At 39.8% G+C, this 26,157-nt stretch overlaps 2 protein-coding genes across 5 annotated transcripts; both read left to right on the plus strand.

The window, feature by feature from the left end:
- The first annotated feature begins 4,893 nt into the window (after positions 1 to 4,893).
- On the plus strand, positions 4,894 to 7,888 carry LOC122358952 (bone morphogenetic protein 4-like). The gene is made up of 2 exons (XM_043258956.1): positions 4,894 to 5,264; positions 6,064 to 7,888. The coding sequence occupies exons 1-2, from the start codon at positions 4,946 to 4,948 to the stop codon at positions 6,813 to 6,815; spliced, it is 1,071 nt and encodes a 356-aa protein (XP_043114891.1). The 5' UTR covers positions 4,894 to 4,945; the 3' UTR covers positions 6,816 to 7,888.
- A 6,664-nt stretch (positions 7,889 to 14,552) lies between these two features.
- Positions 14,553 to 24,765, plus strand: LOC122358930 (CREB-regulated transcription coactivator 1-like). Of its 4 annotated transcripts, none has more exons than XM_043258919.1 (14): positions 14,553 to 14,976; positions 16,127 to 16,243; positions 16,992 to 17,129; positions 17,246 to 17,307; positions 17,512 to 17,606; positions 17,732 to 17,817; positions 17,902 to 17,945; positions 18,217 to 18,428; positions 19,328 to 19,476; positions 19,575 to 19,751; positions 20,788 to 20,892; positions 22,170 to 22,256; positions 23,580 to 23,763; positions 23,899 to 24,765. In XM_043258919.1, exons 1-14 carry the CDS (start codon positions 14,692 to 14,694, stop codon positions 24,102 to 24,104), a joined length of 1,947 nt encoding a protein of 648 aa, XP_043114854.1. In that variant the 5' UTR covers positions 14,553 to 14,691; the 3' UTR covers positions 24,105 to 24,765. The 4 variants fall into 4 exon arrangements, with proteins under 4 accessions (XP_043114854.1, XP_043114863.1, XP_043114870.1 ...); XM_043258928.1 differs by having other exon boundaries at positions 23,953 to 24,765; XM_043258935.1 differs by lacking the exon at positions 20,788 to 20,892 and having other exon boundaries at positions 14,555 to 14,976.
- The last annotated feature ends 1,392 nt before the right edge of the window (positions 24,766 to 26,157 follow it).

The following is a 26,157-nucleotide window of genomic DNA, read 5'->3' on the forward strand; positions in this document are numbered from 1 at the left end:
GCGCGCACGGCGCGGGCACTGGGCGGGGCGCCGCAGGCGCGGCACTGGAGGCTTCTGGCACGCGCGCGGGCACTGGAGGCTTGGCACGAGGCGCGGGCACTGGAGGCTTGGCACGCAGCGCGGGCACTGGAGGCTTGGCACGAGGCGCGGGCACTGGAGGCTTGGCACGCAGGCGCGGGCACTGGAGGCTTGGCACGGCGCGCGGCACTGGAGGCTTGGCACGCAGCGCGGGCACTGGAGGCTTGGCACGAGCGGGCACTGGAGGCTTGGCACGAGACGCGGGCACTGGAGGCTTGGCACGAGGCGCGGGCACTGGAGGCTTGGCACGAGCGCGGGCACTGGAGGCTTGGCACGCAGGCGCGGGCACTGGAGGCTTGGCACGAGGCGCGGGCACTGGAGGCTTGGCACGCGGCGCGGGCACTGGAGGCTTGCACGCGCGGCGCGGGCACTGGAGGCTTGGCACGAGCGCGGGCACTGGAGGCTTGGCACGCGGCGGCGGGCACTGGAGGCTTTGCGCACGGCAGGCGGCCATGTTGGAAAGCGGCGCTGGGCAGGCGGCCATGTTGGAAAGCGGCTCTGGGCAGGCGCGACCATCTTGGGAAGCGGCTCTGGGCAGGCGGCGACCATCTTGGGAAGCGGCTCTGGGCAGGCGGCGACCATCTTGGGAAGCGGCTCTGGGCAGGCGGCGACCATCTTGGGAAGCGGCTCTGGGCAGGCGGCGACCATCTTGGGAAGCGGCTCTGGGCAGGCGGCGACCATCTTGGGAAGCGGCTCTGGGCAGGCGGCGACCATCTTGGGAAGCGGCTCTGGGCAGGCGGCGACCATCTTGGGAAGCGGCTCTGGGCAGGCGGCGACCATCTTGGGAAGCGGCTCTGGGCAGGCGGCGACCATCTTGGGAAGCGGCTCTGGGCAGGCGGCGACCATCTTGGGAAGCGGCTCTGGGCAGGCGGCGACCATCTTGGGAAGCGGCTCTGGGCAGGCGGCGACCATCTTGGGAAGCGGCTCTGGGCAGGCGGCGACCATCTTGGGAAGCGGCTCTGGGCAGGCGGCACCATCTTGGGAAGCGGCTCTGGGCAGGCGGCAGCCATCTTGGGAAGCGGCTCTGGGCAGGCGGCAGCCATCTTGGGAAGCGGCTCTGGGCAGGCGGCAGCCATCTTGGGAAGCGGCTCTGGGCAGGCGGCAGCCATCTTGGGAAGCGGCTCTGGGCAGGCGGCAACCATCTTGGGAAGCGGCTCTGGGCAGGCGGCAGCCATCTTGGGAAGCGGCTCTGGGCAGGCGGCAGCCATCTTGGGAAGCGGCTCTGGGCAGGCGGCAGCCATCTTGGGAAGCGGCTCTGGGCAGGCGGCAGCCATCTTGGGAAGCGGCTCTGGGCAGGCGGCAGCCATCTTGGGAAGCGGCTCTGGGCAGGCGGCAGCCATCTTGGGAAGCGGCTCTGGGCAGGCGGCAGCCATCTTGGGAAGCGGCTCTGGGCAGGCGGCAGCCATCTTGGGAAGCGGCTCTGGGCAGGTGGCATCCATCTTGGGAAGCGGCTCTGGGAAGGCGGCCATCTTGGGCAGCGGCTCGGGGAAGGCGGCCATCTTGGGCAGCGGCTTGGGAAGGCGGCCATCTTGGGCAGCGGCTCGGGAAGGCGGCCATCTTGGGAATAAATGCAGTGTCTTCTTCCTCCATAATACCCAACGTGAGAGCTGACCCCACAGTCACTAAACCAAACTCAATAAAGTGTGCCAGTGATTCACGTGGACCCTCTCGAACAAGTTGTGTTTTGAGTGGCTGATTTATTCCCTCGTGAAAAAATTCAATTAGCAAACAGTCCGGTAAATCAGAGAAGTAAGCCAGGTCCAGAAATTCCTGAGTATAATCCTCAAGTGATCGGGTGCCCTGCTTGAGGGTTAGCAAAGACATTGCAAGGTGCATACCTGGCCATGGTTCGGTGAAAAGCAGCTGGATCCTGGTGTGAGGTTGCATTCTGTCACGTATGAAGGGTCTGAGGCGTGCGGATCCATGTGCAGGCTTTTATTAAATGAAGGCATGGTCAAAACAGGCAGGCGTCAAACAGGGCGAACAGGAATATCAGAGGCAAGACAATAGCAAAATCCAGAGACAGGCGGTGGTCAGGTCAGGCAGCAAACAATCACGGAATCAGAAGACAGGCAGGGTCAAAACCAGATAAACCAGAGACAATAATCCACGGGCGATCTAACAGCGAAACAGGCGAAACAATGCAACCTGCAGTTGAGTGGCTTGCTGCAGTATTTATAGTCCTCTGACAGGAAGTAGCAGCAGAGGGAGTGATCGCAGATCACCCAGAGGTAAGAGCTCCCTCTGCTGGCTTGGTGACAAGTAATTGTTTGCACGTTATTTATTTATTTTCTGTGGAGTTGTTTGTTGTGGTAAATCAAGGGGAGTGTAGTCTTTACAGTCCACTGCTTATTGTCCTTTCCAATTACTGTGTGTGTCTGATGCACCGGAGCAAAGAAAGGGTCGTTTGTGCTTGTCAGAGTTGTTTGAGCATGACAATTATTATATTATGTCTGGCTTTTGAGGCTGAGGTTTTTCATGCTTCTCATCCAATTCATAATTCAAGAAGTGTATCAATGTTACGAAATGGTTTATGATAAGGTCTAGTATTTTTTAAGATTTTAGTACACACATTTTTTTGTGAAAAATTAGTGACTTTTCTGCAGTGATTAAGGGGGTTTTGTGCGATTTATTTATTGCCATCACTTTCTGTCTTTTATTGTCTCTCAACAAAATCTTCCTGTACCTATTTTAATATTTTGACCCTTTTTTTTTAAAAGCAATGTTTCTAGCTTGATTCCGTTTCTTGCTATTTTGCACAGTAACCACCAGAGGGACTAATTTCTCTATGTACATATATAAAGGCCAAAGTCTGACTACTAAAACTAGGTGTCAGAGAAAAAATGGAGATGCTCTTTCTTTATCATCCCCTTTCTGTATCGTGAAGCTTATGCATACTTTTACTAATATATACACTTCAGAGAAACAGATGGACAAACATTTTCACTACAGTACAAAGTACTGCTCTATAAGTTTCAGGGACGGAAATGAATGGGTGGTTGAGGTGAAAATGCTTGCTAAATTCAAGATAACGGGGCAGAATAATTAAGCCGAAACACGTCAGTTGCGCCTTTATATTTGTTAAAGTTTTCCTTTTTTGCAGCGTTGAGGCTTGTAACCAATCGAACATGTGTTTGTTGAGTTCAACCGACAATCAGAGACATTTAGATTAGTCTTCAGTGAAGAAGAATCCTTTTTCCCACGACAATATTTTCCCCGACAATGTAGACAGCTTTATTGATTACAAGGGAGTTGCTGGCGAGCTTAAGATGAACTGTTGCAATGATGGGAACTCTTTGCTTGCTTTGTCTTGTTTTTAAATCTACTCGATTAATGTGATGTGTTACAGTAATTAATACAATAATTTGTGATAATATTGCAAATCACCAATTTATTTTGCCTTAAGCAGCATTTAATAGTCCGTGTGATGTGTGATGTAATGCCAGGCTTCAGTTGGCCTAACAATGTAAAGATGATTTTTGTTGATGCTGATCAAATTTTTGCGACTTCGCAATACAGTATTCTGATTGACTAAACCAATCAATCGATTAAATGTAAATATCTGACATAAAAGATACATTTATAAAAATTACCCAAGATATCACTTTCCAGAGTACTAATATTGCCCTTTAAAGTTCATTTCTGACTTAAATCTCCTGTTATGCAATTCCACTGTGAAATCACAAATTACAGAGAAGTCAAGTTCGTCTGTGATCTAAATGCGTGCGGGCTCTTAGTTTACAGAATTATGGAATTCAGTTTAAGTGTATTTTTGTAATTTGGTTGTAAATTAACTGGACGAGCCTGACAGCAGGGCATGTTCTAAACACTCAAACGTGCCCTTTAACCTGTTGCAGTGTTTGGTGTATTTTCAGGATGGGGCGAGGGAGGATCGACTTAAAATGATGTATTTAGGTCATAATTTGTCTGGTGTAACATATGGCGCGTTGTTACAAAAAAAGTTGATTGTGGGTGTCGCGTCGAGTGCGTGTTTCAAACAGAGCCGTTTTTTTGTTTGGCTTCAAACGACCAATTACTCAATGCGGCACTCTTGGCTTTCTGACAGCATGAATGCCGCAGTGTTTGTTTGAAACATGCCTAAAAACCTTTCACACACTTTGTACCTCAGAAGAGTCATCTGAGCATGTGATACGCAACACGTGACGCGTAAGCTTTGGCACTTATGCAAATTATTCCACCTTTTTTTTTTTTTTTTTTTTAGATATGTCTTGCTTTATTTTACTACAGCGTGTGGCTCCTGTTCTGCTGCCGTCTGTCGTCCATTATCTAAACAGATGCGTCGTGACGTACATGAAAACAGAAAGGAATGTTTTATAAGGATCGTACGAGTGGCATTTTTCATTGACAATGCGAGCTCAGGCACACCAAGGTGGTCCAATAATTAGAGATTATTCTTTGCTGTTATGCACGCAAAGCATGGGTCTTGGTGCGAGGCACTCTGCGGAAATGTAGTATGACGGAATTTAAATGCTAATCTTTCTTGACCTGTATATCTATATTTATCTATATATATTCCAGTTTTGTTTGAAAACGTTATAGTAAATAAGACTGATGCCGAACAAATGCATTCTGCGTGCGTGTGTGTGTGTGTGTGTGTGTGTACGGCTCCAAAGTCCCAAGTCCAAGACAAATTTCAGTTTGGGGTGACAGTATTATTCTAAAAGTCATATTGACATGATGTCATTGCACAGGGGATGGTTACTTGTACGTGAAGTTTCAGTGTGGGTGTAGATGAGCCACCGTCTCTGGTGGGGCGTGGCCTGTACCTGTATAAATGAAAGCATGTCTGGAATGTCATTCATTCCACTGACCAACACAAAGACAGCACAAACAAAACGAACTTGCCATGCCGAACTCAGTAGCACAGTGCTTTCTCCTTTCTGTTGGGGTTGTTATTTTTAGCTCTTGTCTGCGAGAGTCTACGGCTCAACGGGAGCGTGAGGAAACGTTCAAGGGCCTGCAGCTTGAGGCTCTGAAGAGCATTATCCTGGAGTACCTCGGGATGGATGCGCCTCCCGGGCCTGGCGGAAGAGCTTCTCATCAGGACCTGGTCAGGATGTACCGTCAGTATCGGAGAATGGGATACTTGCTTAAGGGCAATTCCAGTGAGGAACAGGAGCCTCAGCCTGCAAGAAGAGCCTCTACTGTGCTTTTCCCCACAGCAGGTTAGCTATAAATACAGTTGTTATGTAAAGTATAATGACATTGTGAAGTTATATATTTAACTTTTGGTCATATTCTTTGGACTCAAGCTGTTTGTAAAAACAAATAAGTAAAATATCTATACATATGTATTTAGGTTGCATTGTCTAATTTCATTGTTAGATAAAAAGACGCATAGACTGATACATAGAAAAATAAATTAATAAAAATGCTCACATGTGGCTAGATAGAGAGATAGACAGATAAACAGATAGATAGATAGATAGATAGATAGATAGATAGATAGATAGATAGATAGATAGATAGATAGATAGATAGATAGATAGATAGATAGATAGATAGATAGATTCAGAGGCATTCAGATTCAGATTCATTTTCATGTTTTTTCCTTAGATAATTTTGTAAAGTATTTTCAAAAATTTCAAAAACTACTAATTTAAAAATAAAAATCATGTTTTTTTATTCTGTTATTTTGTTTTATTGTGTTAGCTCTTTTTTTGTTATTTTTCATCTTATTAAAAAACATTTGCCTATGTGTGATAGGGATTATTAGGAATACACAATTTCAAATTTTTTTTTGAAAAACAATTTCAGAGTTATCTGTTTTTGCAGATGAACTTGTCATATATATATATATATATATATATATATATATATATATATATATATATATATATATATATATATATGTATGTATTGTATGTGTAGTATGTGTAGTATATTATTATTTTGTAATAATATTATGTATGTTACTTGTCTGGTTTACAATGTCTAACATTTTTGTAACTATTTTTTCAACAGTTCAGCTCCTGAATTCTTCCGTGGATTCCCGGCAGCAGTGGTTCCGAGCTGCTTTCTACAAAAGCTCACGCATTAAAACTGGAGTAAACCTTAAACACGCGAAGCTGCAAATTAAGAGACCACACGCGGACAAAATCGCACCGGGCCAGCCGTGGCTCTCAAAAGACGTCGTGGTTAGAATGCGTAAGCCTCCCGGTTTCCATACAGACGCTTTAATTCACTCGGGGGACTTGAGCTCTCGGGATGTAACGCTGGATTTGACAGTTGCGGTCAGGAAGTGGCTTAAGGACGCCAGTGCTGAGCTTTTAGTTGTTGAAATTTGCCTCCTTAAAAAACAAGAAGTGAGCACACAATCCACGCCTCAGCTTGTTTTACAACTCGATCAAGCGGTGAGGAGAAGAAACAAGAGAGCCCCGTCTACCAGAGAGGAAAGCGTCGAGGATGAAGGTCACTGCAGGCGAAAGTCATTAAATGTTTCCTTCAAAGACATCGGCTGGTCGGACTGGGTTATTGCTCCCTCGGGTTACACTATGCACTACTGCGATGGCTCCTGCCCGCATAATTATAAACCTGCCAGTATGCATACGCAGGTGAAGTCTCGTCTGCATCTCTTGTCCAAGGGAATGACGCCCGGGCCTTGCTGCGTACCAGCTGCGTATGAGCCAATGGTTCTCATGCACTACGACAGCCGTGGAAAGCTGAAGCTCACGCCTTTCAACGATTTGATAGTTAGTAAATGCCACTGTGCGTGAAAGGCACGGGCTCTGGCTCTCCGCTGCGCGTTATGCTCTCCAAAGAGAAGATGAGAAGGAGGCAGAATATCTGGCTGATAAAACGCGAATGTTCTCACGCTCGTCTGGTTGCATTCCTTCGGTTTATAAAATAGTTTGGCTACTTAAAGAAACCGGATGCCTGCTTTTTTGCGTAACACTGAAACGTTAAATGTGTACTGTATTTCCATGTGATTGACTTACTGGACTATCAAGTTATTTATTGTAATTTATTTGAGATGTTTTTGTACTCGTTTGTCGCCGTGTCGCGAATGAATCAAGAAACCTTTTGTATTTTTGAAAGAATGTTAATAAAGTATATTGCTTTTATATTCGATTAATGGCTGAATCGCATTTCAACCCAACGTCTTTGAGTTTAAGACGAAAATCCTCACACACGGTATTTTATGAGGTTAAGCTGTTGTAAGAACTCCGGATGTTGTTAAAAAGCTTTAAAATCCATGTTTAAATGCTATGGAAATATGGAAAACAGGCCTTTAGAATGAATCATCTGCGTATGACTCATATAACAATGAGCTATAAAATGAACTCACACTTACGTTTTACATATACGTAAGTGAAAACTTATAAATTACGGTCTTTTACCATAATATTTTCCAATAACCGCTTAGTCCTAGATAATATTTCAAGGCGAGGTCATGCCATAAATGACATAAAAGCTATTTATCCGTGTTAATCAATATCCATATTTATCCTGTCTATAAAGATAGGCCAGATCTAACAACTGTAGCCTTGAAAACACACATAGGTGTCACTGGCCTTGACCAGAGAGTGAATGTCCTCTGAAGCAACCACAGCAGAGACAGGAGTTCATTTGTGGCTCGGTATTTATATAATACTGTCACCGGCATCACTGTAGTCCATACATACTTGTTGTCTAGTGACCCTGCAGGATTTTGCTGACTGTTAATATTTTTCACATGCTTTATACAATGTACTGTTTTGACATAATGTAATAATTCAATTGGTAACGATAAGAGTAATAACTGCTATCATCACTCAAAGAAGCATAAAGCAATAAACCATTTTTTGTACTTCTGGTATCATTTCATTCAAAGATGAACTAACGACTCATATAAAACTTTAAATAGGTTTAAATGTTACGAATCATGTTTGTTGTAACAATGTAGTGATATAAACAAGCATTTTCTCTCTGGGTCTTACATACGAGGGTATAGCGGGATTACAGTAAGGAAACACAATACAGTATATCTAGGTCAATAGCCTGCTAACACAGATAAGATTAAATGTGATTAAAAAAGATTTAAACAAACACTTAAAAGAATTTCACTAAACAAACTATTTTGGTAGGGTATCTATGTTGTGTGTGATTATTAATATATACATTGGAAGAAAGTTATGGCTAAGATTAAGCTGACTAACTTTCAAAGAAATATATTTATTTATTTAGCGAAATAAGTTTTATTGAAAGACTTTGAAGATGGATTTGCAGTTTTGTATCTAACATTTACAAAGAATACAATGAAAATTTTGCTAAAATAATTTGTTGCAAAATAAAACTACTAAATTCAATTAATATTTTTGTCAGTGTAAATTTTAATAATACTTTTTTACTATTTAATATTACTTACTATTAATTTATCACCACCAATATAGGCCTGTGGACATTGTGCCTTTTTTCCCACTTAAATAAATGTCAAATTTCTTATTTTTATTTTAAAATATATGTTTAATTATATTTTAAATGTATTTTGTACGATGTGTTTTCATTGAATTTTAATGTTTTAATTATTATTCATTATTCATATTTTTTACAAAGACATTTTTCAATAATAGCTTACACAGAAAACTCCAAGACAAGTCATAATTCATGACAACTTTTACTGGAAAATGATGACATACATTACATTAATGATTAGTTTGTGCTTTCAAGGCTGTTCTTTCTAAAGTTACACTCTCAGAAAAAAAGGTACTAATACAGTATGTAGTTATATAGATATATACAGTATATATATATATATACTACATGCTTTTACTAATATGTACTTTTAAACTACTAATATGTACCTTCAAGGCACTAATATGTACCGGTTAGAGGTAAATAAGATACAAAGGCATTTTTTTCTGAGAGTGTACCAGGCCCAGTCATTCTCACTTGTCTATGTCAACAAATGAAATGATCTTATCTAGCTGACAAGCTGAAAAAGTCGACAAGCAGAATTTACAAACCAACGGTTTAGGTTTGCAAAAATAAAATGCATGCGCACAGTAAGATATAGCACTCACGTTTAAGCCCTGCTTTTAAGCCTTTGTGAAGGCAGTAGTGCCATCCAAAGTAGGTTAATAGGACTGGGTCAATGTAATGTTTCAATTCTGGTAAATGGCCTTCAACTGACTATATAATGAAAGCATTTGTAATTTGTCGATGATCTCATCTGAGACCTGCAGCTGTTAAACCACGTTTTACACATTTTCGGAGAGATGTGTATGATTAACACCTAGACAAACAAAGATTGAATTGCATGCCTTTGACTCAGACATTTCTGCCGATTTCACGGTGCCATATCAAAGCGCCTAATGTCTAATGTTCCTCTGGTTTCATTTAGTTGTGGAAGTGGAAAAGACACTCTCAGCTAATTTGTAACTAATCGCTGAGAGAGGAGATCTTTCAGTAGATGTTTTAAGTGAGTCAAAGTGACAAAAAGATCATAAGACGCAGTCAAGGTGGATAATTATTACCACACTCTAATTAATAAGAAAGCTCGAAGAACAAGCTTTGCATGTGAAAACATGAGCGTAATCGTTATGAAATAAGAGGCGTGTGACGATATTGACCGCGCATAAATTACTGTTCAAAAGTTTGGGATCGGAAAGATCTTTAAAAGTCTGTATGTTCACCAAGCCTGCATTTATTTGAATAAAACGGCGATATTATAAAACATAATGAATTTTTTAAGTAATGTTTTTCAATTTAAATATATTTTAAAATAAAATTAACAATACCCCTGTGTCACGTGATGCTACAGAAATCATTATTTATTATTATGCTAATGTTCTTGTAAAAATATCAGCATCTCAACAATTGGTCCACCAAACCAGTACAAACTAGTCTGTACAGCATGGAGAGTTCACTCTGGTCTAAACTAGTCTTTTCAGCGGGGATTATTTGCGATCGGCAGAAACACCTGTTAAACTGTGATCAATGAGGTCATGATTATGTTTTGCTGTCTCACAGTGTGTTCAGTCAATAAGCTACACTGGCTCATGTAATGTTTGTGAGGGCATTTGAATCGCCCCTGATTTCACCCTTCGAAAATAAAGACTTATTATTTCGCGTCACGCCAGTACGAATGATTCTACTGAACATGTTGGGCATTAACGCTGGACAGCAAAACATTTCAGACTTTCAAGCGTCTGGCATGATGTAAACATCCTCAGAGATTTCAGCCTGATCTGGATGGAAGAGGGCAGGATCATTGCTGTAGATTGCATCATGTGGATCGCACTGCAGGTATGCTTGATGGTCTCTAAATGGGGGCAAAAGTGAAATTCAGTTCTTGGAAACTCAATCAAATCCTGTTAAAAAGGACAAAATTCGCACCAATATTTAACCCGACATATATTACTGCTAAACAAAAACTCCTTTCACGCAACTCTCTCTGACTGTTATTGCCACACATTCAGTGTGTCACTGTGAGCTTGCAAAACAGATAGCAAACAAAACTTTGCTGGAAATTCCATTTCTACTGTAAAGACCATTCGCGCCTTCTGGTGGTCCGCATTAAAGTAGCGGCTAACACTGTGCTTTACCTGTCTATGTCCTGGCTCTGTACAGCGCTCCTCTGAAACTCGTGGAGATTGGACTGTCCGCTTTGAAAGTTCTCGTAGATTGGGCTCTGGGGCGCGGGCTGAACTCCTCCGGCGTATCCGCTGTACGGGGATTCCCTGGAATGCTCATCGTGGCTCTTATCTTGGCTCTTAAGTTTGTTAGATAACTCAATATCCACTGATTTTCGGTGCCGAAACCAGAAAAACGCCGCTATCCCCGCCAGCAGCACAGCCACAAAGAACATAGTCAAACCGACAGCAAGTCCAACTGAGGAGCTGCTGTCAGTCAAGTAAACCGCTGTAGAATGACTAAGTGGAGCAGACGTGCTATTCACATCCATGGTCTGGAAAAGATAGAAAAAAACATTTGAATGCATCTATGATGAAAACTTTCACATATATGTATTTCACAAGTGCAAGCGATATATTTTTAGTACGCTGAAACATTTTAAAACACTGAAACAAGCATTTGTAACTCAAATGAATCGTTCATAATGGAAATAACCTTACCGTACGGTGTAGGTGAAGCTGTAACACCTATGTCTGTATCACGGTGGACAAGAAATGGCCAAGCTGCCGTTTCTTTTTGCAGAAAGAGCCTGAAAGTTCCTCTTTCATTGCAGTAGTCATGCAACCTGGAAATTCACACCCCCACTAATCATTCTTCCTGTTGTCTTCCTATAAACAGTTATACATCTGCTTTGTATAAATTAGATTTGTGGGTTCACGTTAATAGGAGCTGTAAATGATGTGCAAATAACGGCTGATCATAACCGCTCAAGCTTTACCGGCGATTCATAAACTTATGGCATAGGTTTAGCAAAGCCTTCAAAAATGGAAAGTTTAAGTCGTGTCAAAAGCAAACACATGAACAATGCAAGCTACTCTGGCTCACAAGTGCACCGTCAGGAACCCACTAATCGTGACAGTTTTGAATCTACAGAGAAATGAAAGCAGATTTACCAGACCAAGGTTTCAAACTGAAGCTCAAAAGTAGAAAAATTAAGAAAGAAAGAAAAAAACGAGTAAGCTCAGATGTTGTGGGTAAGGCTGACAGACATTTGAACATCCTCTGTGAAAAAGGAACTTAGATTATGCTAACATTACAAGACCAGTAAACACAATAAGGCTTGTTTTCTCACAGGTTTTGGCTGAGACTGATATACAATGTGTATCTTGTGGTTTCGAAAAGAGGGCAAAATAATGTCAAAAAAAAAAAAAAAGAGAGAGAGAGAGATGAAGTTATGGTCAACGTCCTTATCGTTTAAGCTTATGTCACCCCTGGTGTTAAAAATAGTGCATTCGCCTAAAACTCGCATATGTTTGTATGATTCTTCATTTTTGTTAGTGGGCTAACGGTGAGGATGAAATAGGGCCATCACGCTGGGGAAACAGCTACATCATTCTTGATTGAAAAGACAACACCGTTTAGCCGTTGGTCGCGTCACTCATTCTTCCTAATGTTGACTAGCATCAACAGCTGGAAACCCCCTAACTCCAATCCAATTTACATCCATGATCTGGGGAAAATAATTCCGCTTTCACTGGAAATAGCTTTTAGAAGATGTTGTGTCAGTAGGTCAAACAAAACAGGCAGCTTTGTTTGACTGCTTTGCCTAAACTAGTAGACAAAACTTTGAAAACAGGATTTTCCAGTGTAAGCTTTGCTCTAGACAGATAAACAGAAGCTAATGGCTTCTTAACTGTATCCTATTAGTCTGAGAAAACAAATACTCCATCTTCAGGTGGCAAGGATTCCGCTTCTTTGTATCTGTTTTAATTTTCAGGACTGTGATGCATAAAGATTGCTTATAAAAATATTTAGTCAGTGATAGACTGTCTGAGGTGGAACACTGCGTATTGACATAAAATGACACTGACATCCACTGCACTTATTGCACAACATCTCAGCAATATCTCGGTGAGGTTTTATCTCATCTATATACAACTTCTCTTTCTCTATTAAAAATTTCCCATATGCTGTAAAACACTTCCTTTTTGCATGCAACATGCTAGCTGTGGTTCTGTTTAACAAGTTTAATTTTATTTTATTTAAATTGACTGCAAGAAAAAAAAAAAAACAGTTTCACCAGTTTTCTCAACTTGTTTAAAAGTTATTGTTGTTTAAAGCCATGTCATTTAGGCACTTATAGCCAAAAACGACTCATTATCTGAACGCATTTATAAATGATAACCAACACTAACCATGAATAAATCCATCAAAAGAGACTGGAATTGTGGGGTATAATAGAACTATGATGGAAATACAGTTTAGAGTTACAGTGTGTGTCTAAGTTCATCCAAAAAAAGGAAATCCTGTCATCATCAACCTACATAGGTTTATTTCTTCTACTGAGCACAAAAGAAGAACCAACTGTTTGGTAACCATTCTTCAAAATATCTTCTTCTGAGTTCAACAAATAAAAGTCACACAGGTTCGGAATAGGGTGAGTAAATCATGACAGAATTTTCACCTTTGGGCAAACTTTTTTTTTTGTTAAGATAAAATAGTTACATTTATGAAGGCAGAAATAGTATGTGAGCCATTCACACTGTTAAGAGAACAAAAGTTATAAAAATGTGTGTTTTTTTTTTTTTATAACACAAAGAACCATTTTAGCATAGCAAAGGGTTTTCAGGATAACATGGTTCCACATAGAATTGTTGGAACGTAAAGAACCTTTAAGGAACCATTCTCAAGAGTGTAGAATTCAGTTAAAAATTCATTTTGTAGTCACCTTTCGTTATCAACGCAATTGCATCCACAGCGTAAATGTGACATAGATTCAGCATGACCACTGTAGTCTTACTGACGAATGAATCACTCTTTTCAGGTCATTATTTTACAGTTTTTCTCAATTGCTAACAAGCATTTTTCTGTACTGAAGCCCACCATACAGTCATAACAACATAAATCCTGATCAAACAGTTAGTAACCAAAAAAATAAAAAACAAAAAAAAATGTATATACAGTACGCCTTTTATCTTTGAAATCTGAATGAATATTTACACAAGTGTTTCATAGGATACTAGCATCAATTAATTTTACAGACTGAATAAGAAAGTAATGAATGACAAATTCAGCTTTATTCCCTCATATCTTTACATACAAACGAAATAAATAATAATTAAAATTATTCAAATTATATTAGCAAAAAGAGTAAAGCAGTGCTTACTACTACTACTACTACTAATAATAATAAAAATCAACATATACAAAATTTACCTGTGAAAAATTGTAAATAATTTCCTATAAGAACGAGGCAAGACTCCAGCCTCTAGTGCTAAGAATGGAAGGACGTAGCCTTTATTTGTGAAATGTGATTACTGAATGCATTTAAAAGGAATAAAAAACTATTTAGTTTGGCCCGCATAAAGAATGTGTGGGTTATGAAGATATATACCTGTTAACAAAAAGCTATAAAAAGGTCTAGAATGTGTTCTATGTTTAATAATTTTTCATTATGTAATCATTAATTTATGTTTATATTATAATTAATGTAAGATATTTTATATATACATATAGTTCTGATCTGTTTGTTTTATTTGTTTTCTAATCTTTGTTGTTTATTATCGCAATAAAAATAAACAAATAAACTAAAAGAAATGGATTGATTAAACTACACAGCCAGTCTGTCCTGAATCCCGAACAAACGACTCACATGAACCGACTCTTTTTGCCGATTGAACAATAGCGACCAGTATATGAACAGTACATGAATTTATATGATCATATACTCTATTTTAGCAAAAACACGTAGAAATTAATCTATAAATAAATACACTGAAATCTGATTTTAAAAATAATCAACTGTAACGCTTATGTTGACAAAAACTACACTTTTTTAAAAAATATATGTTTTATTTTTTTATTTAATATTTTCTATAGGCTGGTGAAGACTGAAGTACTATATTGTATAAGAGTCACGACGTCTCGACGTTTTAATTGTTTTGTTACTCTGTAAAATAAATCCCACTATTTGACAACAGACAGTGCAAAAACTGTCTGCCGTCAGATAATATCAACCGTTATTAATTTCCAGCGTCGATGAAACGAAAGAATCATTCCTCCTCATTTCTAATCTTCATTCTATCTCATAATCCTCGCGCGCCCCCCAGATGTGCTTGTGCACTACGCCCACGCGCACGGACGCGCGCACGCAGCAGCGTCTCATTGAACCAGAGCAGAGCCCGAGAGGAGCGAAACATGGCGACCTCGAATAATCCGCGAAAATTCAGCGAGAAGATCGCGCTACACAACCAGAAGCAAGCGGAAGAGACAGCCGCGTTCGAGGAGGTGATGAAAGACCTGAGCATTACCCGCGCGGCGCGTGTAAGTCTTGGCTGTTTTCTCTCTTCTGACAGCGTTGATCGGCGGAGCTGCGGGGCAGCGTTTGTGTTGATACGACACGCACTGAACCCGCCTGTCTGGACGTAAACAATAACAAACGCCCCTCTCCGGAGCGCCTTTATCTTTGGCTTTTGGTTTATAGGCCGCCTTCTAATGGACGCCGCTGAGAGATTTGATGATATACAGACGGTCACGACGAGGCCTTAGAAAAGTTGCCGCGCTCACAGCTGCAGTGGAGGAGTGAGAATAGATTAAGCATGTGTGTTTGACAGCCACAGTAGTCTCTCGCCATTATAGCTGGCTGCAATCAAGGCCGTTCGAGCATCTAAACGTTCATTTCGGGTGTCAGGCTTGAACGTGATTGATACAAGCTTTCAGGTAATTAAGCCGTACGCGACAACGTATTTGCTCAGTTCAGCTTTATTGCTCAGTGCATTTATGCCCAAAATAAGGACTCCAGCAAACTGTGATGACAGGGTTGTTATTATACAGGCAGTGCTCCACTAACACCCCAATCAAGATCCAGGCTAAATGCAGCTTATTTCAGAGCTCACGATTTTCTTTTGTTTTCAGTTTAATTTTTCAGTGTGTTCTTTTATGGCGTTGGAAGTTGGTTTCAATCATTCCTCATTTTTTTTAATCCCATTGGCCAAAAATGTTTGCTGCGTTTCTTAGTTGTAATCCTCCGTAATAATTTGTGGCTTTTCAGTATTGCAATCTTACATTTCAACCATTACATAAAATCAGTGGGATATTCAAAAAAGATAACATATGCCTGCCTAGTATTGTTTATTAATACATCTGTGATATATAAGCCATGCATCGGGATGTAAAATCCAAATACCAACGGCTTAGATCTTTTTTTTTTTTACTGATTACATAGCAACTTGTAGCTGGTATGTAACTGGAGAGAGAGCTGTAATAAAAAGTAGCTAAAATACATTGGGCAAGGTTTTGGAGTTTACGTCTATTTCTTTCTGTTCATAGTAAAAAGGATTATAACGTTTAAGTAATTCTTATTGTTTTATTTATATTGTTTTGTTCCACTTGATGACACAATGGTGTTTTGTGATCTCTGGGTAATTGTACATATATACTGTCTCACAGTTTTTGGTTGTTTTCTGTCTTGCAGTTACAATTACAGAAGACTCAGTATTTACAGCTCGGTCAGAACCGAGGACAGTACTATGGCGGCTCTTTGCCAAATGTCAATCAGATTGGAAACACCACCATTGACCTTCCCTTTCAGGTGAGGTTAACATTAAGAGTGCATATTAGGGCTGCACAATTAATCAAATTTCTAATTGAAATTACAATTACAGATGCCACAACCGTTAGAATCCCCCCCCAAAATTAGTTTTAGTGTATCATTGTGATACTATGCATAGTTTTACTTTTAAATATTTTATTTAAAGAAGAAACCGATCCGTTGTGTTGTTCACATTTGAGGCTCAATTCTATAGAAAAGCAATGCATTTTTCAGTTGCTTTTAGCTTGTTTGTTTTCATCTGAAAACATGGCATGCGGTTGCTTCAAGCAATGGTATGAACCAGGGTTGTCAAACTGGAGGACCGGAGCCCTGCAGAGTTTAGATTCAACCCTGCTAAATCACATATACTATGTATGTCTGAAGTACTTGATTAGCTGCATCAGGTGTGTTTAATTAGGGTTGCATCTAAACTCTGCAGGGCTCCGGCCCTCCAGGAACTGAGTTTGACAACCCCTGGTATAAACCATTCTGTGTGAATTGCGATGATCGTAATTAATAATCGCAATTACAATTTCAGGGGAATAACCGACGATTGTGATTTTTGTCATAATCTAGTTAAGGATGCACTATATATATATATCATGCGATCTGCATCTAAAATCAGGTGAGATTTGAGAGCGAGATTTACCGCTAATCAAAGAATCGGCTTTACTGACGAGATGCGCGTGACCGTCGTAATAGCGCCGAAGCCATTTGCTGCTTCTTCACATTTGTTGGTTTCCATCAGACTCCTTTTCAGAACTCGGGACTGGACACGAGCAGAACGACTCGTCACCATGGGCTGGTGGAGAGGGTCTACCGGGACAGGAATCGCATCACGTCGCCTCACCGCAGGCCTCTCTCTGTGGACAAACACGGCCGTCAGATATCCTTGACGAGTCTACTCATGAATGCTGACTGATGTTCTGGTCTGTTTGGTCCTACGGAAGAGCATTTGTTTCAGTAGTCTGCGATTATAAAGTCCTTAATGTTGAATCTCACATTGATAGCTGTCCATATGCCTCTGTGTATCTATCACCCCCACCTGACACCAGCTGGAGGAGGTGAGAGTTTATACTCACACAGTCTGATTGCATGCGCTGAAGACTGTTACATATGTGCACGAGTAGTAGCTGTTGAAATCGCATGGCAGTTATTGTTCTGCACCGCTAACGTTCAAATTCGAGCGATTCTTTGGTGAGCCTTATGCGATTCTTTCATTTCTTTGTGCTTTTTTTTTTTTTTTTTTTTTTTTTTTTTTTTTGTAGGACCAACTCAGACTCCGCCCTGCATCAGAGCACTTTGAACCCAAACCCGCAAGATGCATTTGCAGGAGGGTCTCAAGATTTGCAGCCAAAACAAGGTTAATAAAATGTTTATTTCACTGCTTTGTGATCTAACTATTCGCCAGTAAGGTTAAGTGTTGCGGTGAACTGTTCATTTTTTCCTACACTTGTTTCACGATTTCATCCCCCCTCTGTGTACCAGTTCTTCTTCTCACTATGCCAGGAACAGGCGATCTTGAAAGTGACATGAACAAAGAGAGTCAAAAGCAGATATGGGATCACAAAAAGGTAGATTTAGATTTTTTATTTTAATTTTTTAATGAATTTTGTAACATCGTCTATCGATTAAGTATTTATCGTTTTTTTTCATAGACTTCTTCACCAAGGCCCAAGTCAAACAAAATACCTGGAATCAAGTAAGTGTGGTTTCATTGGATTTTCATACTGACACTGATAGTGCAAAGTAGTGGGTAGGTGAATGGAAGGACACTTATCATATGGAGAGGACTCAAGGTCATTTGAGCAAACAATTATAAATTTATTATCCCAACCCAACAGCCATCTAGCCATATCTACTCCTTTATAACAGCCTTGTATTATCACATCATAATTGGTACAATGACCTCTTTCTGTTGACATACCAATTTATCCCAGTTCCTTCTAACGTCCCTCATGTCATTTCCCCAGCATATTTCCATCTCCAGATCAGGAAATGACTGCATCTCTAATCCCAGCGGCGCACAACACGGGCGGCTCTCTGCCAGACCTGACCAACATCCAGATTCCCCCTCCTCTCCCCACACCCCTGGATCCTGATGACTCCTCATCCTCTCTCAGTGCCTCCAACAGCACTGGCAACCTGGCCAACACTCACATGGGCCTCACGTCTGTCAGCCAAGGTGATTCTCACAAGCTTATGCATTACAGTGCGTTCACACCAGACGCCGCTTGCTTTTCGCACGTAGTTGGGTGCTTGAACATTTCGAGTTTACTCGCTTCATTCGTCGTGCCGTTCAGCTTTTATTCACGTGTGAAATTCACTTGACAACAGACTCGAATTCACGTCATGGGGTGCTCCTGACTGCTTTTGTCTTCGTTTCTAATATGCTTTTATTTCTGTTTTTTATTTTCTGTTTCGTAACAATTTGATTGTAAGCAAACGACATTTTAGACCATTTGAAGATGGGAAATGGATGAGACGGGCAACCCATAAAACAATGAATTATAATAATCATGGCATGAAGAGATAAAAGCTTGGATAATAATTTCGAAGCCTTTTCTCCATGAGAAAGGTTTTACTTAGGCTAGGGATGAGGGTGATAAGAGCTTGAGACAACAAAAGCATTCATTTGCTGCCATTTTTAAAATAAAGTGTTTTAAGTATACTGAAGAAAAAAAAATGTATATTACTTTTCTGCACAGTAAAATAATCTGGTACTTGGCATAGCTAGAAAAAATTATGCTCTCTATATAAAATTCCCAGTGTTTTAAGATGTTATTACTTTACATGTTATATAGAAATCACACTTCAAATTAGGCTACCTTATAGATGCACGTTTTTTTTAGACCTTAATTCTATTTAAATTTTAAGTATCTTCTGGTTTTAGTTGAATTTAATGAGTGTTTGTGTAAATCAAATTCCAAAAATTCAAATTAAAATTTCAAATTTTATTCGTCACATACACAGACATACGTAGTACGACATGTAGTGAAATGCTTTGGCCATCGATATAATAAAGTAAATGTCCACGTTATAATAAATGTCTGAAGGAGTGAAGTCTGTTGTTACTCTGATCAGGTGTGACATCAGCCCAGCCCACAGCGACGATGAGCGTTCAGCGCCGCCATGAGAATGTAGTTCCCCTGATCCTCAACACAGACTCCCAGCAGCACCCGAGTCTTCAGCAGCTGTCGCCCACCCTCTCACCTCCGCTCTCTCTCGCACAGGTAAAGCTGCTCTCATTCCTCCAAGTGTTACAGAGAGGACATCAGAGGCTAATCTAATCACTCGGATGCTAATAAAGGCATGGGTCTGTGTTGAATAGGCGGTGACGATAGACGCCATGACGCTGGAGCAGCAGTTGGCTCAGTATGCGTTCTTCAGTCAGCCGTCCACACAGACACAGGGGGTCGGCGGGCTTCCTCAGCTCCAGCAGAACACCCAGCTGCCACCTGTCTCTGGCAGCCAGACGCAAACCTCTGTGGGCATTGATATTAACACGGTAAGATCACGTCTTAACACTTACCTCCATGTACGCTCCGTTTCATCGGTGCATTAAAAGGTTTGGTTTAATTTAAAATGCTAACAAATATTGTACCAGTTAGATATGTGAGCATACCTGCTCATTATACACAAATGTAGACCATAGCAATATGTATGTAGTGGGGAAAAGAAGGTAAATCAAAATTATTTTAAATTTTTTTTTTTTTTTTTCTCTGCACTTTCCGTTTTTCCGTTTGCGATTAAAAAGTCACAACTGCGGGATTTGGCTTTAATATTTTCTGATCTACCTTCAGCCATTAAAAAGAAAAAGAAAAGAAAAATAACATTACCATTCAGATGTTTGGGGTCAGTAATTTATTCAGCAAGGATACTGAAAGTTACAAAAGATTTCAACTTTGTTTCCTTTTGACCAGTAAATCAGCATTTTACAGTGATTTTCTAAAGCGTCATGTAAAGACTGAAATGATGGCTATCGAAACCAGAAATAAATGGTGATTTTAAAATATTTTAAAATTAAAAACGTCTATTTGTAATATTATTTAATATAAATAAAATAAAACTTTTTAAAATATATTTTTATTTACCAAATAAATGCAGCAACTTATTTCAGAAACACTGACCTTGAAATACTGAAAATTCTTACTGACCCCAAAAATCTGTAAAATTTACTTCAAGCATAAATGTACAGGCAATTAGATCAAACAAATGTAAAATGATAAAAACATTTGTTTCAGACACATCAGACATTTATATAGTCGAGTAAGTAATGAATTTTAACAAGCAGTGTTCTTTTTGTTCCTCAGTTCGGCTTGTTTTGTTTTTAACAACTCCTCAGTCTTGAAGTCTGAATATCATACTACCAAGTAAAGAGAGAAAATTACATGTATTTCTAAAGAATCAGTGGTCTTATAAAAACAATGTCCAGAGTTTACATGACAAGAGACATTGTAAATTGTTGAAAGCCGAGGCCACATCCTGAGTCAGAGGTCCCCTACAGGGGCTCTGCTGGTCTAACTTGGTGTTGTCCCATATAGGCTGCTTCCCTCCAGCAGTACCGCTGTAGGGTGGGGTCTTCGGCCAATCAGTCTCCAACTTCTCCGGTCTCCAATCAAGGCTTCTCTCCGGGGGGCTCGCCTCAAGTAAGGGCGAATCCAGCAGCCGCTGCTTCCTCCTGTAGTTTGTTTTGTTTGGAGCCGATCTGGAGCCTGTCCCTTTTAGCCGCTCTGTGTGTCCAAGTCCAGTCGTGTCTCCCAGTCTCTCTGATCCCAGCTGCTTCGCTGTGTGTCTGAGCACCACTTACTCGTTCTGTGTATCATGCTGAATAGCAATATAGGCCACTTTTAATGTACGCCATACTCAAAGTGTCATTGCTGTTAATGCATCTTTTCACCGGACCTTGTGCGTATTGTGCATTTTTAGCAAAATTGATGGCTGCATCAATATGACGAAAATAATTTGCATTCCGGAAACGGTTAATTATAGTATTGTAAATGGTGTGAACCGTGAAATAATTACACATTTGAGAAGTAAAATGATATATATTCCTGCACCAAAATATGAATGCTTCTTCAACCAAAAGCCTTCCTAACGATTCATAGAAGAGACATTCTTCTGAATGCAGACCAAAAAAAACTTTGGAAAACTATTTCTTTAAAATGTACACGTAAAAATAAAATATAAATCAATAATAGCTCTGTGATCTAAAAAACTAAAATTATGTAAAGGTTAGATGTCGGACAGAATTACAGTCTTATTAGTCTCTTTGCCTTTAGCCAGAAGTGTCCGGTCCTGCTCATAGAAGGTCAGTGTTTTGCAGAGTTTAGCTCCAACACACTTGGATGTACGTTTCTAATGGACCTGAAGACATTGATTGGCTGATTCAGATGCGTTTCATTAGGTTTGGAACTAAATTTTGCAGGACAGTGGCCCTCCAGGAACAGGTTTAGACACTCCTGACTTTGGGCAGAGCTCGCTGACTGCTGCTATGGATGCGTGTGGGACTTTTTCTTTTAAATGAGAAAATCATTGATTTTTGCTTTGCATTGATTCAGTTAAGATCCGTATGGAAGGTTTTAGAATAGGGAATAATGGTGTGCAACTCTTGGTCTCTAAAAGCCATTTCGTGAGATACATTAGGCTTAGGTTTTTTGTTCATCTGTTGCTTCAACAAGGTGTTGCATTTCTGTAGAGTACAACATATTTTTGTGTTTAAAATGAACCAAAATGTCTTCATGTCAAACGTGGTGATGCGGAATTAGTGCTGTCATCTTGCATCATGAATTGTGACGGAGAATCTTTCATGGATTTAGATCCTGTCCTCGGCTAAATACATTGTTTTAGGGCCTTGGTGAGTGATTTGTAGTGATTATCTTGAGCCTCTTCGTGGATGGTTATTTGTAATGTGTTCTTGTTTTAGCACTCATCCATTCTCGGAAGTGTCTTTGGTGATGCCTTTTACGACCAGCAGCTGTCCCCTCGGCAGACCAGCGCTTTGTCTCAGCAGGTGAGCTCATTATGTCTGAGGTATAAATTACTAGAATTGTACCTTAACGGCTTTAGCCCATCTGAAAGGTTTCAAGTTGCTGGTGACGTAAATAAATATAACATTTTAGTGCAATTCTGTCCATATATAAGAATGAAATGAACCAGTCTATGAATTCATACCTTGCTCTTTACATGTAAGAGCCACTAGAGGGCAGCTGAAAGCTTTAGCGTGACCAGCTAAAGTGTTTCGTCAACTATTTTCAATAGTGTCACAGTGGGAAAAGAAAGTGTTTGCAACACAAAAGAGCCTCACAGGGCCATAGATTTGAGTCCGCCCTGCATCGTGCCCCGGTCCCAAATCCCCCACTTTCCCCCTTCGCATTTCTGTCTACTCTTCTGTTTAAAACAACAAAGACATGCTTTACCTGCCATTCGTTTTTTTTTTTTTTTTTTGAAAGGGCAATGCTATTTTCATTTTATTTAAATTAAGACATCATCACTCATTCCCCCTTAAACTGTCTATCCTCAGACAGTAACTTAATACATTCATAGTGATTATAAAATATTGTAATACCTATTATTGTACATAAGTACCCATTAATGCCAACAAATAGAAAAGGTTATGTCTTCAAAGTCAGTCTCTGTCCCAAACTTAAACTTAGGCCAAAAGGCCAAACATGTTCTGGTAAGATGAATGTATAGTAAAGGTATGTGTATTAATATATATATATATATATATATATATATATATATATATATATATATATATATATATATATATATACACATACTTCCATTTCAAAAGGCTGGGGTGGGTAAGATTTTTTTAAAGTGGTTTCTTATGCTCAGAAAGAATGCAACTTATTTTATGAAAAAAGGGGAAACCTGATTGTAAAAATATTATTACAATTTAAAATGTTCTAACTGTTCTATTTGAAAATCGTGATTTATTTCTGTGATGGCAAAACTATATAATGTCTATAGTGTCATGATTCTTCAGAAATCGTTCTAACATGCTGATTTGCTGCTTAAGACACATTAATTATTATATTGTCAATGTTGTGCTGCTTAATATTTCTTTTAGAAACTAATAATTTTTGACAATTCTTTAATGAATAGGAAGTTGAAAAGAACAGTGTTTATTCAAAATCGTAATCTAATTTAATTTCAAATGTCACTTTCGATCAATTCAGTGCATCCTTACTGAATATAAATAAATTCTACTACATATATGCGATTTGTTTCAAAATCATTTTTTTGATAGGAGTATCCGATGACAAGAACAATATTTACATTTTTAACGTCGATTGTTTCTGCCGACCGATTTGTTTTGATTCTTTAGCTGGAGCAGTTTAACATGATAGAGAATCCCATCAGCTCAAACAGTCTGTACACCGAGGGATCCACTCTGAACTACTCTCAAGCTGCGATGCTAAACCTCACCGGGAGCCACGGCAGCCTGCAGGACGCAGCGCAGCAGCTAGGGCTACAGCAGCCACGGAATATCCCTAACATCATTCTCACAGGTATTGCACCTGCCTGGTTACATCTTGCATAATATTGCATGTACCTTTTCTGCACGTGTGCTGACAATGCTGCCGTGAAGCCAGGCATCAGAGGTCCCTCCAGAAGCTTAGCGTATTATATTACCCATCTTTTAGTTGCAGGAGAGTCTCCACTGAGCCTATACAAAGAGTTGTCCAACTCTCTGACAGGTGACGTGAGCTTTGACGCAGATTCCCAGTTCCCTCTGGATGAGCTGAAAATCGATCCGCTGACGCTGGACGGCCTGCACATGCTCAACGATCCGGACATGGTTCTGGCCGACCCCGCGACAGAGGATGCTTTCCGGATGGACAGGCTGTAATCTTTAAGTATACCATGTTCATTTGTCCTTCTTTGAGATGGGTGTGTTTAAATGGGAGAGGAGCAGCATGTCTGGAGGACACTTAGACCCTGTTTCTCAAAGCCCATCCTCTGGGAAGAGATTGCTGCGAATGCTGCCACGGCATGCTAGGGGGAAAAAATGGGAAAGCAGCGCTGCCACACGTAACGAATCAACCTTTTGAGCAAGCAGCCCATCGTTTCTTAGGATAATACACTCGCACCTCAGCAAATGTGGTTCCTTTAGCTCTATAGAGAGAATGTGACGCTACATAAGATCCCTAAACGTTCAAACATGTGTTCTTCCATTTCATTTCCTTCTCCTGATGCCTGCCATACATGCCCGTTACTTTCCTTTTTCTTTAAATACTAATATTTAGTTATGCACTTTTATACATGCATATGCCACCAAAAACGTCCGTTTTTAATTTATTTTCCTATACAAATATTTCTTGCTTGTAAGAACATTAATGGTTAAAAAGGAGTGTTAATCCTCCCCATTTTAAGGGCAGCTTTCATGCAACACGTCAACACTAATGTACTTCAGTGCAGTCTGAACATATGATTGTAATGTTTTATAGATGTCTAGTTTTGTTCTCAGATAGTAGTACAGTGCTCATGTGGCTCAAGATCATCAAATTCATCTGGCCAAAAAAGTGTACAACTGGAAAATCTTAATATCAAAAGATACATTTACACATTTAATGGGGTTATTCAAGCAAAAATGGAAGTTCTGTCATCATTTGCTCACCCTCGTGTTGTTTAAAGCCCGTGTGGCTTTTATTTGAGGAAACAAATATTTTTGTCTATACATTGAAATCAGCGGAGTCCAAAGCAAACCGTTTGGACCCCATTGACTTTCATTGCTTTGGAAAACGCTTTTTGTATAGAAACTCCATACAGGTTTGAAATGACATTGAGCAAATGATGAAAGAACTTTTATTTTTGGGTGAACTATCCCTTTAAGATGTGCAATATGTGCACAAAAACAATGTAAAAGGCATTAGCTGGTAAATAACTGCCTTTGTTCAATTTGTTATGCATCAGGAAAGCTTTTCGTGCCAGTAATGTTTGAAATCAACAGATTTGTGCATATATATATATATATATTTGTACAGTATGTAGTGTTACAATATGGCCTATAATCTCATCCATGGTAACCGGTACAGTCAAAGCGATGCTACAAACTTTAGTATTTTATTAGTTCCTCTGTTTACTCTGAAAGAAACACGAAGACAGCATGTGATCACGATGATCGTTTGCATATATGTATCAGAAATATTCACTGTGATAACCAGATTCTGCCTTACACTGAAGATGCAGTTCGTCCGTTTTGTTCTCTGTAGCTGAAGGTGTTTTCTGGTACTGTAAAAGTTGCTGTAACTCACAAGGTTGTCCTGACACACAGTACTCATTTGTCTACTGGTGGCTTTGTGATATCATATGCCCAAATGGGGAGGTTTACTACTCTTTTAAAACCTGTCATTTTCATCTTTTTCTCATATTTCTCAGACTTTTATACTCTTACCACTTTTGTAAGTGTGAGAATTTTGTTTACAATTTGAAAACATTAATACGATCTTAATGTTTAAATTGCTGAAATGCTGAATATATATATATATATATATATATATATATATATATATATATATATATATATATATATATATATATATATATATATATATATATATATATATAAAAATAAGAAATTTTGTTATGTAAAATTTCTCTACGTACAAGGGGATAATCGGATTTGGATTCATATCTATGCAAAGCATAATCAAACACACTAGATCACAAAAATACTAAAGAAAAGGCTCAAACAGACGTACGGCTTTTACAGCATCTGTGGGTTCTGAGTCCGTGCAGCTGAATTTTACTTGTTACATGGAGTGCTTTGTCTGTTGTCAGCAAAAGGAAAAGAAAAAAAACAGAAGCAGTTAATGCACGAAAATCGTTCTTTTTTTTGGAAGGGATCTGTTTGCAACGTGTAAATTTCCTGTATAAAAAAAAGCATGACCTACATGTGCTTT

This window comes from Puntigrus tetrazona, chromosome 2 (assembly GCF_018831695.1).
Source record: "Puntigrus tetrazona isolate hp1 chromosome 2, ASM1883169v1, whole genome shotgun sequence".
In the NCBI taxonomy this organism is placed as follows: domain Eukaryota; kingdom Metazoa; phylum Chordata; class Actinopteri; order Cypriniformes; family Cyprinidae; genus Puntigrus; species Puntigrus tetrazona.